Genomic DNA, 17,130 nt, shown 5'->3' with positions numbered 1-17,130 from the left:
AACTCGCATATGTCAAATTCACTTGAAAGAGGCAAGGTGGAAAATATTCCTTGTTTGGCTAAACTTTAAACGGTTTCTGGTCAGTTCCTGGAAATTCATGGTTTAGGGCAGGGTAGGCAATCTTTGGCACACCAGATGCTGTGCACTAAATCTCCTATAGTACCCTTACATTCTTACTACTGGCAAAGTATCATGGAAGATGAAGTCTGCAACACCTGGTGTGCTGCAGGTTGCCTACCCCAGATTAAGGGAATATCCATCATAATGATAAATGATCATTAGATATGGGGGATGTTTCCTCCATTTTACAAATACTGGAGGAAATTACGGAGGAAAACCACAAGATCTTGCTTTTGTGCATAACAATTCACTAACATTTTACATATTATTTGGACTGGAAACAATTTACTGTTGATAAACAAAATATTGGACACGGTCACCTTGCTACACGGTCTGGTACAAAAAAAAAAAAACAATGTATCACTGGTGAAAATTAAAACAGGGTTGAAAGCAGAAAGGAAAAGCAAGGAATGTAAATCCAAAGAGAGATGAAATAAATAGATGGTAGGGATCTCCGTTTTCTCACCAAAAATGTTGCCGAGACTTGAATCCATCTTTACTTCAAAAACTTGTGATATGACATAAAACGCCACCAAAAATACTGCAAGCGCCACAACAAATTTAATTGCACCTAAAATAAAATAAAAAAAGTCACTGTCAGGAGCATTATGGCCTCAATCACAATCTATTGTTAGATAATTATTTGTACATTAACTGCAGTAGAGATGGCCTTAATGGACACTATAGTAACCAGAACAGCTACATTAAGGTTTTGGGGTCTGTAGAATGTCCCTGGACACTATAGTAACCAGAACAGCTACATTAAGGTTTTGGGGTCTGTAGAATGTCCCTGGACACTATAGTAACCAGAACAGCTACATTAAGGTTTTGGGGTCTGTAGAATGTCCCTGCAGGCTGATCACTGTAAATACTGTTTTTTTAGAGAAAAGACAGTGTTTACATTACTGCCTAGTAACACTTCCAGTGGCAGATGGCAACTAAAGGTGCTTCCTGGGTCAGTGCTGCACTGACGTTCAGCATCTCCACGCCCTGCATGGAGGCGCTGAACGTTCCCCCATAGAGATGCATTGATTCAATGAATCTCTATGAGGAGATGCTGAATGGCGCAGTGCAGCATTTTGCCACGCATGTGCAATAGCCTCCCAATGCTTTCCTATGACAAAGTATTGGGTTGGCAGAGGTAATCAAAACGGATGATCCCATCTATGGAGGTGGACCAGCTGCTGCAATACTGGATTGACGTGGGAGAAAGGCGAGCAAAGTCACCTTAATCTCCAGAGAGAACAGAGCCAGTGACCCAATTCTGCATTCCAGCACTATATAGTGTTCTTTTAAAAACACACCAGTTTAATAATTTGAAACCACACGTTTCCCCATTACCAGTGAAATAAAATGAGCCCTGTATCTTAGCGCTATGGAGCTTCCCAATTATAAGTAGTGGCGGAGAGAAGCAGCAACTAGCGGATTACAGGTAAGAAGAAGGTTAGACTACAACTCAAAAAAGTTAAATATTTACACAGCTCGTCAAATTTGGATAAATCTTATACAGAACTTCCTGTTTGTACTTCATTTACTTTAAATTAAATAATCCCTGTTAACCTAATAACTGGGCAAATTTGATACCTCAAAAAATACACACGTAAACTATTCCTAAATCAACCACCTTGAACACACTGAATGGAACACAATATCAATTCTTTAGATAAAACAGGTTAATAGTACATGTCACCTATTACCACTACTGTGATATAACCTCAAAGCTTGCAAAACTGCCATTTATTATTTTTATAACTTATTTTATAATAATCTTGAGATCTTTTGATATACTTAAAGAACAAAAGTGAAGCCATGTTTTAAGCCGTTAACGATTTGCAATTTTGGTGAAATTACTGGCAGAAAACTGCTAAAGGAGAACTTTAAACTTCTTAAGCACTTTGGCTTGAGTTATTTACAAAGCATTATGTTAATGCGGATTTAAATTAAACCTCATGGAGGCCAACCTAATGGCATCCTCAAGCACCATAGAAACTACAGAATGCTTTAGTGGACATGGTTCTATTAGTCCCCATAGACATGGGTTGGTAGGATAATGCTTTATCATAGAAACTCAGACCAGAAGGACCAAGTAGTGCACAACACAATCAGATAAGCGTCAAGTCGTTAATAAACCGTCAAGGAGATAACAGCTGGACGGGTCCTGGAGACTCCTGGCACCATAATCACTTCAGTGAACTGTAGCGGTTATAGTACTTTGTGTATCACTTCAATCCCAGATCTCCTATGCCACATTGTGATGCTACACGTCATAAAATGTGGGCTAAAATAGCAAAAACTGTGACTATAGCCCATCAGAAGCGTTTTGCTACAATGTTATCATTTCACTACAATTTCACTAATCCACTATTTGGTGCTTAGTGAATAAAACCCACTATGTTGCACATGCTAACTTGTATCTATTTAACTATTATTTTTTCACTGAGAATAATAATGTGTTATTGGCCATATCCACTTTAAATTGTCTATTGCTGGAAACTAACAGCTTAACATCTACTCCAGTTATGACGTTCGCTATAACAGTATTTTTAAACAAACCTTGCAGGTTGGGAGCAGAATGAAAAAAAATAAAAAATTTAAATAAACCCCCACGCACACATACCAAGCCACCTAACCATTGCATTTTGAGTGGGTCCCTAAACCATTGTGCCTCTCAGTATTGGACAAAATCAGATTAAGTCTGCTAAATCCAGGGAGAATGCAGGACATTGTTTTATGAAGACGTAAGGAGGATACACATATACATATATGAGATTTGGAAACATACCTGTTATCCTCATGTTTTCAGATTGATTGCTCAAATGTTCAAATTACTCTGTAAAAGGTAAAAACAGATTGTTATAAAGAAACTCAACACAACTAATCCCCCCCCCATTTCTGAGCAGATATAGGTTTCATATAATAACAGTCCCGTGTATGTAAAGCAGCCCATGTACTCACTGTCTTCAGGCTCCAAGGTACACTCAATATCAGAATTATTACAAACATTAAAAAAAAAAAAAAACAGAGTCATACATAAAATCAAATGGCTTTATTCGCCATCTTAGTACAAAATGGACCTCCAATTGAATAGTATCTTATACAATTTATTAAAAAAACAACGGTTACACCCACACGTCACGAGAGAGGCGGACCCAGAAGTGATCACGTGATCGGGACGGACAAAACCAGGAAGTGACTTTCTATCTGCTGTTTACATGCTTTTATGTGGGTAGCTATGTCAGCATAATCCACCACTTGCAAAGTAAGAGTTTTTAATCATTGTTTTTTAAATAAATTGTATAAGATTCTATTCAAATGGAGGTCCTGCCTCTCTCTGTCCTATATTGCACAGTTCTACCAGTTTCCAGTTAGCACACCACTTGGAGTTCAATCAGTGTGGGAATCTTCCCTCTGAAGTGGAGCATTGCAAACCCAGAGCCAGGGGTGATAGGCAGTGGTGTATCCTGGTTTTGTGCTGCCCTAGGCAGGACAAAACTCAGGCGCCCCTCTTCCCCTCCCCCCCCTGCGACACCCCCACCCAACCCTTCCCCCCCTGTCCCGCCTTCTAAATACACACACACACACAAATTCACTGACAGATACGCATACACTAGCTAACAGACACACACACTCTCGGTCAGACAGACACAGACACACACACACTGTCAGACACACACACACTGTCAGACACACACACACTGTCAGACACACACACACTGTCAGACACACACACACACACACTCTCTGTCAGACACACACACACACACACTCTCTGTCAGACACACACACACACACTCTCTGTCAGACACACACACACACACACTCTCTGTCAGACACACACACACACACACTCTCTGTCAGACACACACACACTCTGTCAGACACACACACACTCTGTCAGACACACACACACTCTGTCAGACACACACACACTCTCTGTCAGACACACACACACTCTCTGTCAGACACACACACACACACACTCTCTGTCAGACACACACACACTCTCTGTCAGACACACACACACTCTCTGTCAGACACACACACACTCTCTGTCAGACACACACACACTCTCTGTCAGACACACACACACTCTCTGTCAGACACACACACACTCTCTGTCAGACACACACACACTCTCTGTCAGACACACACACACACTCTCTGTCAGACACACACACTCTCTGTCACACACACACACACTCTCTGATATATAATATATAATATAATAATATATAATATAATATAATAATATATAATATAATTATAATATAATATATAATATAATTATAATATAATATAATATATATATATATATATATATATATATATATATAATATAATAATATATAATATAATATATTATATATAATATATAATAATATAATAATATATAATATAATATAATAATATATAATTAATTTAACCTACCCCCCAGCCTCCTTACCTTTGGGAATGCTGGGGGGGGGTTCTTTATCTCCCTGTGGTCTAGTGGGGCTGCCGGTCGGGCTGCTGGGCTGGTTGCTGGGCGGGCGGCTGGCGAGGGAGCTCTTCCTCTGAGCTCTCTGCTCAGCTCCCTCGCGCGCCGCAGAGTGAGGCTGGGAGCCGGAAGATGCGCTTTACAATATTATAAGGGGGGGGGGGGGGCAACTATAAATAGGACAATTACAAGAAAATTTACAGGAACGATAGGTTGAAGAGGACCTTGCTCAAACGAGCTTACAGTCTATAGGAGCCTACTAAGTAAAGTCACTGGCAAAATTGAAAAATAGCAGACTAGCCATTTGGTCCTATAATTTGCAGTCCCTTAGTCAATTATTCTTCCTAAATCTTAGTTTAATGAATACTATAGAAAACGTGTAATGGCAAACACTACCAAACATGTACAACACCCAGTGTTATGAATTAGAAGGTAAAATATACAGTAACATACTTCACAATAGGTATCCACTGTAGGCAAGTAGTACCACTCTTGGAAAGTGTCACAGGGTGCAATTTACTGCTGAAAGAGGCCACTGCCATCAGTAAATGCATGTTTCTTTGGCATGTGGCACTTACGCAGCAATCTCTAGGCAAGTGGCACATGCCAAAGAAACATGTACAAGAATGCCAGAAGGCATGGTTTCCCAGCAGAACATTGCCCCGAGCATAACAACGCCTCTGCCAGCTTGACATCTGCCATCTCTTCTCCAGGTAAATGAATCACACGTGATTCATCAGACCAGGCAACTATGTTCCATTGTTCCAGTTGTGATGCTCACATCCCCATTGAAGGTGCTTTCAGCAGTGGACAGGGGTCATAATGAGCATTCTGACCAGTCTGCTGCTACACAGTCATTTACGCAGTAAACTACGATGCACTGTGTGTTCTGACACCTTTCTAGAATGGACAGCATTAAGTTTTTCATGTACAGTAGCTCTTCTATGTGATCAGACCAGACTGGTTAGCCTTCACTGCCCACATGAATTAATGAGCCCTGTGTGCTCATGATCCCGACGCCAGTTCACCAGTTGTCCATCCTTCCATCACTTTTGGTACATACTAATCACTGCATTTTAGGAGCACCCCACAAGACTGGCTATTTCTGAGATGCTCTGACCCAGTCGTCTTGCCATCACTATTTGGCCCTTGTCAAAGTCATTCAGATGTTTTCGCATGCCCATTTTTCCTGTTTCCAACACATGAAATTGAAGAACTGACTATTCACTTGTGCCATTGTAATAACATAATCAATATTATTCACAGCACTTGTCAGTGGTTTGAATGGTGTGGCTGATCTGTGTAGAATGCGTTAATTAAAAAAGGGTAGTCTGGTCAGTAAATACATATAATGGGTCTATCACTCAGATAAAAGTGATGGAAAGAATTGGACGTGTACAAATAAAAACAAAATGCTCTCAGATCCAGCTGCCCATCCAATCTGTACATCTACACGCAGACACAAACACAGCTTGTATGAGTGGGTTTTATGTCTGAATGCACTTTATTTTCATTAGATTTTTTTTTTATTCACTACTTATGGCAACATGTAATTGTGTGAGTGCTAGTTTATATAAGAAATAAGGTATCCTGGTATGAAGGACACCAACGAAATCAGTCAAATTAATCTTATTCCACATTTCACTGCAACATTGTGACACCAACAAATGCTGAAGATGAGAATGTAGACAGCCATACGAGTGATGTGGACTGTTAATACCCTTCTTAACTGAAAATAAGACACCCCCCAAAAATAAGCCCTAGCTAATTTTCGGGGGATGCTTGTAAAATAAGCTCTATCACGAAAATAAGCCCTGGTTGCTAGTTCGCTAATCTATTTTCAGGGAATTTTCTCTGAACACAGATGTGTGGGATTCCATTTGCGAGTAAACAAATCTATGTTTGGGAAAGTTTCCCCAATCACAGATTTGCAGGATTCCATGTCTTCGTGAACTGGTCTATGTTCGGGCGACCCGCTTTCTAGCACATGCTTGCTACCGTTTTTCCCCCGAAATGAGACATCCCCCAAAAATAAGCCCTAGTGCATTTTTCGGGGGGAAAATTAATATAAGACTCGGTCTTGTTTTCGGGGAAAGACAGTAGTTCAGGGATGGGAGGATGGTCTTCCTTCTTGACGCTTTAATCAACTATGGAAAAGGCAAGCGTTTAAACCACCAAGGGCACCTTGAGATGGCAGACAAGCTTGGATGCCTCATCAGCTCAGAACTGTAATAGACTAAATTCAATAATTTTATAGAAATATTAATGGATTCAGGTCTGAACTGACTCAACAGCAAATTTTTCAGTCACGACTTTATTCTATGAACCACTAAATCCATTTTGCCCCCAAACTTTCCCACTGCAGGACTGTGTAGGACACTGGCCAAGGCTGAAATCCCTGTCATGTTCACTGAATCAAAGACACGTGCAAGCAGATCAGTTATGAAACTAATGCATTTCAGTTTTTGCACAGAGGATTCTGTACTTCGTTTTTTGGGGGAGTCAGAAAATGTGTCTTTCAGCCCCCGAAGAAAAACAAACACTGAAATATAAGGTTTTTCTGAAAAATAGTTGGTATGAGTTGGTATAATATTTATGTGTTGGCAGCCAAGGCTCTGAGTGCAGAGGATTTATGGCTGGTTAGTGTGGAAACCGCAAGGAGGCAAAACACAAAACAAAAAAAATACAAAAACTATATTCTTTAAGATATTTTCCACTCAGTCAGCCATTACCTCATTTGGAAAGCGCACATCTTTTCAGTTTTATTTCTTAAAATATCATCCAGTATTTCTCAAACGTTACACTAGAATTGGTCTACATACATACTGTACTAACAACAAACACCACCCATATATACACAAACACACACACACACACACACGTTATATTCACAAAGACATATGCTGGTCAGCCGGAGACTAGGACTCCCAGACTGTACGGAGGCGACCTGTGTATTATTCCCCTCTAATTATAACAAATAATTGCACAGACGATAATCCCAACCATACAGAATGGAATTCTAAAATATTACCACACAAAATAACAGGCAAAAAAGAAAGTAAAAGCAATTGTAAAGGATTGAAGTATCACGCATTGCCCTGTCTATTTGTTCTGGAATAATTGTGGTTCTTTAGCAACAGAAAGATGTACCTTCAAAACCACATCTCTGCTAAAACTTTGCCAAAAAGCTAGTGAAAGCTACAAACATTTTCAGATTTGTCTGGGAACAGACTTTTGCACATTAGTGATATTCTATATTCAAATTGGTGTTTTACCAAAACAGATATAAGTTCCAGTGGATCAGCCAGCTGTCTACCAACAATTTCAAAATAATCCATTAAAAAGAGAGACATTTAAGGCTTGTGTCGGCCTTTATTCAGAACGCAGTATGAAGATCTGACTTTCCCTTGTTTGCTGCAAACTTGCATTTTCTCCAGAAATCAGGAGGTCGTCCAGATTTATAGGACAACATTGCCCTTACCATTGTACCCAGTATGGAATTTGCCTGCAGATTCCATAAACTGTTACAAATCAGGAGTCTTAGAGATGTATACATCCAGGCTTACATTTCTAAGTCGTAGACTACTAGTAAGGCCTTAAAAGTCGCCCATTACTGCAAGCCTGGATAGTCCATGGGATACCCAGCAGGGCTAACTTTTCTTTTGCCAAATGCTAATGAACATTGTGACCTCTGTACATTGCATACAACACTTGGCGGTTTCATTCATGAAAATGCGTAAACCAAAATATTGGCTAAATGCAAAGGGCAGTGCTACATTTAGAAGAATAAACACAACAGTAAAGCCTAGCAATGTTGGCACCATGTCTGAATACACTTTTACCATAAAACTAACACCAACAATATCAGAGAATAAACAAAAAAAGAAAAAAATGCCATTCTACCTGTGTATGATTTACTGAGAAGATTACAAGCTTAAAAAAATAACTTTTAATAAATAAATCTAAAATAAAAATATATCAAAGAAAAATAATAATATGAACAGCAGGAGTGAGTGGAGACTATACAGCGAGTAAAACTCTGACTACTTATACAAGCTGTAAAAGTGTATACATAATAACACTAATGCTGAAGCAATACTGTTTTGCTATAATATAACATCAGGGTATTCCCAAGTAATAGAGGTGATACTGTATTAAATATCACTAATAGCTGTAACAAGAGGGGGGAGATAAGACGACTGCTAAACCAGTGCTGTCAATAGTTAAGATTTATGGATAAGCACTACATGATAGTATAACTAGCGACATGGGTTAACTCCACATACAATAATTGATATTGTTCTATGGTACTTAACCTCAGAAAGATCAAAGATAATGGTTCAGCTAAGACAGATTTCTGACAGACGGCAATTAGCCAGTTAAATATCACAAAAGCTGCCTAGATCATAGCAGCGTATTGATAATAAATTAAAGGTTTCTGTCAAGCAATAAAGTGAAAAATAAGGGGTTGCTGACCTGGCTCCGTTTTTTCTGCAAGATACCTAGCAGTATATGCTAGTGCAGGGGTAGGCAACCTACGGCACTAGTGCCATGCACGGCACTCGAGGTGTCTTTGCACGGCACTCAAGGCTGCTAGAGCCAAACACACTCTGGCCTATCAGGAGTCCCAGTAAAACTTCAGATATCTGATAATACAAAGAGGTGGTGAAGGACAATCCTCAATTTATGCATTGTAGCACATAGAGGAAGTGATCTCAGATCACTTCCTCCCAGCACTTGTGAATGGGAATCCACACTGTAGTAGAGCAGCCCTCGACAGCCATCACAGCTCCTGTTCTTGACCTGTACCTGGCCAGCCTGGTCCCCACTGGAACAGAAATACACAGACATGCAGAATAACCCTCCCCTCATACAAATAATATGAACAGCCCACACACACGCAATCCCCACAAATGCAACACCACTAACAATCCACATACATGCACACAACCCCACATGCAGCCTCTCACATGCAATACCCCAAACAGCCCCCACACACTACCAAACACACAATTTGACATATCCATCCACACACAATTTCACAAGCAGCCCTCATACACAGCCCACATTCATATGTATCATACACGATACCATAAACTACTCCTGAACATATACAATATAATAGCTCATATACGCACAAATACAACGATACAAAGCAATTACAGTAAAAATAACAAGCAGAATACGGCGGCATACACACCTCAATTTAAAAAAATAGGATCGGCACACTACGGGACATCACAATCCTATATCGGCACAGTGCTGCTAAAAGGTTGCCTACCCCTGTGCTAGTGTAACAACGGCTGCCTGCACTGAATGATGTTATCTTATGCTTGACCACAGTGGGGCACAAAGTAGTAGCTCACCTGTGAAGGACTGCTGACAGGCAGCAGTTAACCGGTTAAAAGTCACAAGTAGCCTAAGTGCTAGCTGCATCTAAATAATAGGTCAAAGTGTAAAGAGGGGGTTTGCAAACAGTTTTGAACAGGTTGCCTAGGTAGTAGAAAATATACAGACAGTGACAGAGGAAGACATATAGAATAAAGATTCCTGAGTCTTGTGCCTTCGAGGGCACCCCTTAATAAAATGCCTGGTCTTATCAATCTCCCCCCATAAACATAATAAAGGAAAAAGAAAGAGAAATAAAGTATGTACAGAGTACATAAAATTAGTGTTAAGAGTCTCCAATATGCACTCCTGAGATTCTGGACATGAAAGAACTTGATGTCGGTAATTTAGCAATTGATAAGCAGAGAGTTAGGTGCCGACACCAATAATGTGTCAGTATGTGTCCAGAGCCCCTGACGTACACGTTTCGCCAGTGAAGCTCATCAGAGGGGAACCAGATACAGGCAAGTATCGGAGTATTTAAATCATAAGCTCTCAATTGATTGGGAGATTATCAGGATTCTGACCAATAGTAGCTTGGGGGGGGGGGGAGGGGAATCTCAACCATTAAGAAATAATTGACTAATTAACCCTATGTTTACCTGAATCTTATGGTTTTTACTGAATATTAAAATGATTAATTATATATATATAAAAAAAAAAGTGGAAAAGTGTAAGTAACAGTGGTTATCAAAATTACAGTAATGTCATTATTTTAACTTATATGTGATTAACAATAGTGACATAATTAGTTGAACGAACATAGCAACGTTTATCTGCTAAAGTATTTACTGATTAGTGCAGATATATTAGTGGATTCCTAAACTTGTTGACTAAAATGTAACATTAATAAAAGTTTTTAGGATTTTAAGATTTTAGGAAAGAGAATGTTTGTAATAGACCTAAATTAATATTGATAATGAATAATTATGCATTTATTTGTGAATGAAGGGGGTCAAATGAAATTCTTCATTTAGTCCTAAGGGGGATAAGGTCTTACATTCATGTATCCATCTGGATTCTTTCCTTAATAGGGTGAGATTAAAATTACCCTTTCTAGTGTTCAGGTGGATACGTTCTAAAACCTGAAACGTAAGATGAGATGCATCCGAGTTATGGAAGTTTCTTATGTGATTGGAGACAGGAGTGGAAATGTTTAGGTTTGAGACGGAATTCACATGTTGTAGGATTTTCCTTCTCAGTTCTTGGAAGGTTGTTCCTATATATTGTAGTTTACAGCTACACGTAATGATGTAAACTACTTTTGTGGTGCTGCAATTGACAAAATCATTAATCAGATGTGTTTTCTGCGTATTGGTGCATAAGACTGATTTTGATGGTTTGATAAACCTACATGCCTTACATTTCCCACATCTAAAAATTCCCTTTGTTTCTTGTAGCCATGTCTTAGGTGATGGTTTTGGTTCAAGATGACTATGAACTAGCAGGTCACGCAGATTGTTAGCTCGTCTTGCTGTGATACTTGGGAATATAGAAAGATTAGTGGCCACCTCTTTGTTGTGGGTGAGTATCGGCCAATTGTCTGCATCGATTATTCGAATAGGATGCCATAGTTGATCATACGTGCCTATGCATCTAATTGTAGGTTAAGTATATTATAGCAAAACAGTATTGCTTCAGCATTAGTGTTATTATGTATACACTTTTACAGCTTGTATAAGTAGTCACAGAGTTTTACTCGCTGTATAGTCTCCACTCACTCCTGCTGTTCATATTATTATTTGAAAAAGACCTTTCCAGTCGAAACGTTGCGTTGCATTCTGTCACAATAAATCTGCCTGCGGCTTGAAAATTTGAGTGCCTGTGAGTTTTTCTTGTTGGATTATTGTTCTGGGATTGCTGGTTCTGCTCTGGAGCACCCATGGCTGTTGGGACTGAGTGCGGTTCTCACCATTTACTCTGCGTTCAACTAACTATGTCACTATTGTTAATCACATATAAGTTAAAATAATGGCATTACTGCCATTTTGATAACCACTGTTACTTACACTTTTCCACTTTTTTTTTTTTATATATAATTAATCATTTTAATATTCAGTAAAAAACCATAAGATTCAGGTAAACATAGGGTTAATTAGTAAATTATTTCTTAATGGTTGAGATTCCCTCCCCAAGCTACTATTGGTCAGAATCCTGATAATCTCCCAATCAATTGAGAGCTTATGATTTAAATACTCCGATACTTGCCTGTATCTGGTTCCCCTCTGATGAGCTTCACTGGCACGTCAGGGGCTCTGGACACATACTGACACATTATTGGTGTCGGCACCTAACTCTCTGCTTATCAATTGCTAAATTACCGACATCAAGTTCTTTCATGTCCAGCATCTCAGGAGTGCATATTGGAGACTCTTAACACTAATTTTATGTACTCTGTACATACTTTATTTCTCTCTTTTTCCTTTATTATGTTTATAGGGGGAGATTGAAAAGACCAGGCATTTTATTAAGGGGTGCCCTCGAAGGCACAAGACTCAGGAATATTTATTCTATATGTCTTCCTCTGTCACTGTCTGTATATTTTCTACTACCTAGGCAACCTGTTCAAAACCCTCTCTTTACACTTTGACCTATTATTTAGATGCAGCTAGCACTTAGGCTACTTGTGTGACGTTTAACCGGTTAACTGCTGCCTGTCAGCAGTCCTTCACAGGTGAGCTACTACTTTGTGCTCCGCTGTGGTCAAGCATAAGATAACATCATTCAGTGCAGGCAGCCATTGTTACACTAGAATATATTGCTAGGTATCTTGCAGAAAAAACGGAGCCAGGTCAGCAACCCCTTATTTTTCACTTCACTGCTTGACAGCAACCTTTAATTTATTATCAATACGCTGCTATGATCTAGGCAGCTTTTGTGATATTTAACTGGCTAATTGCCGTCTGTCAGAAATCTGTCTTAGCTGAACCATTATCTTTGATCTTTCTGAGGTTAAGTACCATAGAACAATATCAATTATTGTATGTGGAGTTAACCCATGTCGCTAGTTATACTATCATGTAGGGACTTGCTTATCCATAAATCTTTTAACTATTTACAGCACTGGTTTAGCAGTCGTCTTATCTCCCCCCTCTTGTTACAGCTATTAGTGATATATAATATAGTATCACTTCTATTACTTGGGAATACCCTGATGTTATATTATAGCAAAACAGTATTGCTTCTGTATACACTTTTACAGCTTGTATAAGTAGTCACAGAGTTTTACTCGCTGTATAGTCTCCACTCACTCCTGCTGTTCATATTATTATTTTTCTTTGATATATTTTTATTTTAGATTTATTTATTAAAAGTTATTTTTTAAGCTTATAATCTTCTCAGTAAATCATACACAAGTAGAATGGCATTTTTTTCTTTTTTTTCTTTATTCTCTGATTTTCACCATTTGGGGTTAACCCCCTTTTTTGTGCCTTCTACCTTGTGATATCGAAATTTTGGCCCTGGTTAATTATTTTCCTTTTTTTTTCGTTTAATAACACCAACAATAGTTACATGGGCACAGCAGAAACAGAAAAAGCATAGAGCGGTTAATTCACTATACCACTCCATGCATAAGTGTTTGTATTACTAATAAATTCTCCTATCTCTTCCAACGCTCTTTCAGGGTCTCATTTTCCAATGACACCTCCTCTCCTCATCCTGTCTCAGTCAGAGTCCCTCAAGGCTCAGTTCTTGGTCCTCTTTTGTTCTCTCTCTATACTGCTTCTCTTGGCAAACTCATTAATTCAGTTGGATTTCACTACCACCGGACGCTGACGACACCCAGATATACCTCTCCTCCGCTGTCCTACAACGTGTCACCTATTGCCTTTCTTCTATCTCTGATTGGATGTCCTCCCGCTTTCTGAAACTCAATCTCTCTAAAATGGAGTTTCTTCTTATTTTTCCTCCTCATAACACCGATCCTCCTCCTTCACTCTCCCTGCAAGTTGGGCCTCACCCCATCCTTTCAAGCTCGCTGTCTTGGGGTAGTTTTTGATCCTAGCTTCACCTTTGCCCTCATGTCCAACCTGTTGTCAAGACCTGTCGATTCCACCTTAAAAACATTGTCCGCATACACCCCTTTCTTACGCAATATGCTGCCAAGGAGCTTGCTCAGGCTCTAGTGATCTCTTGCATGGATTACTGTAATTCACTCCTATTTGGTCTCCCCAGAAGCCATACTGCCCCCTACAATCGGTGATAAATGCTGCTGCCACTCTGATCTTTCTCTCCGGTCGCTCCTCTCACACCTCAACACTCTGTCGATCCTTACACTGGCTTCCTGTATCCTACAGGTGTCAATTTAAAATATTAACCCTTACCTTTAAAGGACCACTCTAGTGCCAGGAAAACATACTCGTTTTCCTGGCACTAGAGTGCCCTGAGGGTGCCCCCACCCTCAGGGACCCCCTCCCGCCCGGCTCTGGAAAGGGGAAAGTGTTTAAAACTTACCTTTTTTCCAGCGGTGGGCGGGGAGCTCTCCTCCTCCGATCCTCCTCTTCTCCTCCCTTTCGGCTGAATGCGCATGCGCGGCAAGAGCTGCACGCGCATTCAGCCGGTCACATAGGAAAGCATTCATAATGCTTTCCTATGGACGCTTGCGTACTCTCACTGTGATTTTCACAGTGAGAATCACGCAAGCGCCTCTAGCGGCTGTCAATGAGACAGCCACTAGAGGAAATAGGGGAAGGCTTAACCCATTCACAAACATAGCAGTTTCTCTGAAACTGCTATGTTTATGAAAAAATGGGTTAACCCTAGAAGGACCTGGCACCCAGACCACTTCATTAAGCTGAAGTGGTCTGGGTGCCTAGAGTGGTCCTTTAAAGCCCTAAGCAAATCTACATCTCTTCACTGATTCATAGGCATGCCCCCTCTCGGTCTCTCCGCTCTACTGGTGACCTTCTCCTGTTTGGTGCTCGCACCCTTAATGCAAATTCACGCCTGCAAGACTTCTCACGGGCGCCTCCTTTCCTTTGGAACAGCCTGCCTACCCCTGTCAGACTCTCCCCTAGTCTTCAATTCTTTAAGAACTCCCTTAAAACCCATCTTTTCAGGAAAGCTAATGGCCTCCCAGAGTAACTTCTATCTCTCAATCCTCTCGCTCTCTCCTAAAAAGGCCACACTGCACTTTCACCTCCAGTTCTGCTACTTTCCCACCTTGTCTATTTGCTTTCTATCTCAATACCTTTACTATGGTGTTTTTATACCCCACCTCCTATAGACTGTAAGCTCATGTGAACAGGGTCCTAAACTACCTAATGTTCCTGTTACACTTTGTTATTGTCTCATTTGGTAAATTCCCCTCTTATTGTAAAGTGCTGTGGAATAAGCTGGGGCTATATGAATTCCAATAATAAATCAATAAAGAGCCCTCCTTTTGGCATTCACAAGTCTCTCCTCTCACTATTAGCAGGGACTTGTCCCTAGTCATTCTACCACTGAATGAATGCAGACCTCAATACGAAGATGTGCCGGGTGTATGAGTGAGGCAATTGTGATAAGGGAAGAGTAATAGCACCTAGTGTTCCTTTAATTATATTGTTTGTTCTTGTAAATTTCCCTGTAACAGTTAACCCAGAGCTACAATTCATATTCTCGTTGAGTAAATTCCCCTGATGGTCTTTGATAAATTCTGGATTCTCAGACATTTGTTACAGGCATCACCAGCTGCAGGCTTCAAGCACCACAACCACATGCTTTCTTGGGACGCACAGCTGCAATATCAACATGCACAGACGTAGTACTACCAGCAGGTCACCTACACATTATTTTTGGAATGTATCAGACTTACTGCCTTCAGATATGTTTATGTTGGGGCTATTTCACTCTCATTTTTGTGGGTCGCTTTGATGGATAATTAGTCCGGAGTATTAGGACAATATTACCAAGTAGCTGCGGGTTTATTTACTTGTTTATGACTACTTGTACATTTTACACTCGTTATCCTAGTTAAGATCTTTGTATTTTAATTTAATTTTATGGATGAAAATAGTGCAGTCATGTGTTTATGATGCACATGTAGTTCCTAATGATGTATTTTGGTCTTCACTAAAACACAGTGCTAAATGGTTTGATTGTTCATATCACTTTGCTTATCTATTTATACAATAAATGTACAATATTCCTTTATACCTGCACTTTCATACCTTTCTTGGTTGCAAATGCGCCTAGGTCTACAACTCCTCGTATGGGAAGAGATTCAGAACTCTGTATTCCTCCTGTCTAGTATTTTTCTGCAAAAAATGATTCTCAAACAGCTTCTGACCTCAGAGTTCTATTTACATTCAGTGTAACGTTTGCCACAGCAGGGTTGCAGCATTAAGGCAGATAGAGACTTAAAAAACAAAACCAAAAACCTATCTCTTGACACGTTCTATTATGTAAGAAAGCAAACAAATTAAATCTGCTTCAAGTTTAAAGTAAAATGTCAAATTACGCCCCAGTCTATGGCACACTTACCACTGGCGAAACTCCAATGTTTGCCGTGTAGGAGTATATAATCTATATTTTCACAGCAACTAAGCTGTAAATTACTCCTAAGGTACATTAATATCTGCCTATGTAAATAATAAACTTTCGATGTCTTGCAAATTACTTGTTAAGTTATATAATGTTATTAGTAGGAAATGCAGTTATAAAACCAAACACAAAAAAAATTAGAAAAAAATAGCAAAGGGTAGCATAGGGGCCCAAACTCATGACTGCTCTAGCAGACTAGGAATAATAGGCAATATGCTTTAGACATAGGATTTTCGTGTGTCTTACTTAAATAAATAAAAAATACACCAAAATAGAAACATTTTTAGAAGTCTGTAGCCCCACATATCGCGGACATTACCAAACATGACCATTCCATTTCACAGCCCTTTACTGATCCGTAACAAATTCACAAGATACCCGATTAAAACCATTAGCAAGCATCGCAAAAATAAAATAAATAATAAATCAATAGCAATTATTTTTAAGTGAAATACCAACTAACACTTGCCGGAATGATAAAAGTGGTTTCTGATGTACTTGTCAGAAGAAAATCAAATAAGGAAAAAGATGGTCACTTTGGCAGCTAAACCAGCAGCAAAAGAGAAAAAAAAAATCCTGCTTCAATGTAGCTGAAAGAATACACACAGCTAGTCACATTC

General features: G+C 39.5%; 1 protein-coding gene across 1 annotated transcript in view; it reads right to left on the bottom strand.

Annotated features, from left to right (window-relative positions):
• Positions 1-17,130, bottom strand: part of FAM3C (FAM3 metabolism regulating signaling molecule C) — a 44,591-nt gene that overhangs the window by 12,875 nt on the left and 14,586 nt on the right. The window contains exons 2-3 of the mRNA XM_063446833.1: positions 2,903-2,950; positions 587-691 (exon numbers count right to left, since the gene is read on the bottom strand). Of these exons, the coding sequence (XP_063302903.1) occupies positions 587-691; positions 2,903-2,915 (118 nt within the window). The 5' untranslated portion in view covers positions 2,916-2,950. The remainder of the gene's footprint in view (positions 1-586; positions 692-2,902; positions 2,951-17,130) is intronic.

This window comes from Pelobates fuscus, chromosome 3 (genome assembly GCF_036172605.1).
Source record: "Pelobates fuscus isolate aPelFus1 chromosome 3, aPelFus1.pri, whole genome shotgun sequence".
In the NCBI taxonomy this organism is placed as follows: domain Eukaryota; kingdom Metazoa; phylum Chordata; class Amphibia; order Anura; family Pelobatidae; genus Pelobates; species Pelobates fuscus.
Note: the sequence above shows the minus strand (reverse complement) of the source record. Positions and strands in the feature narration are given on the sequence as shown.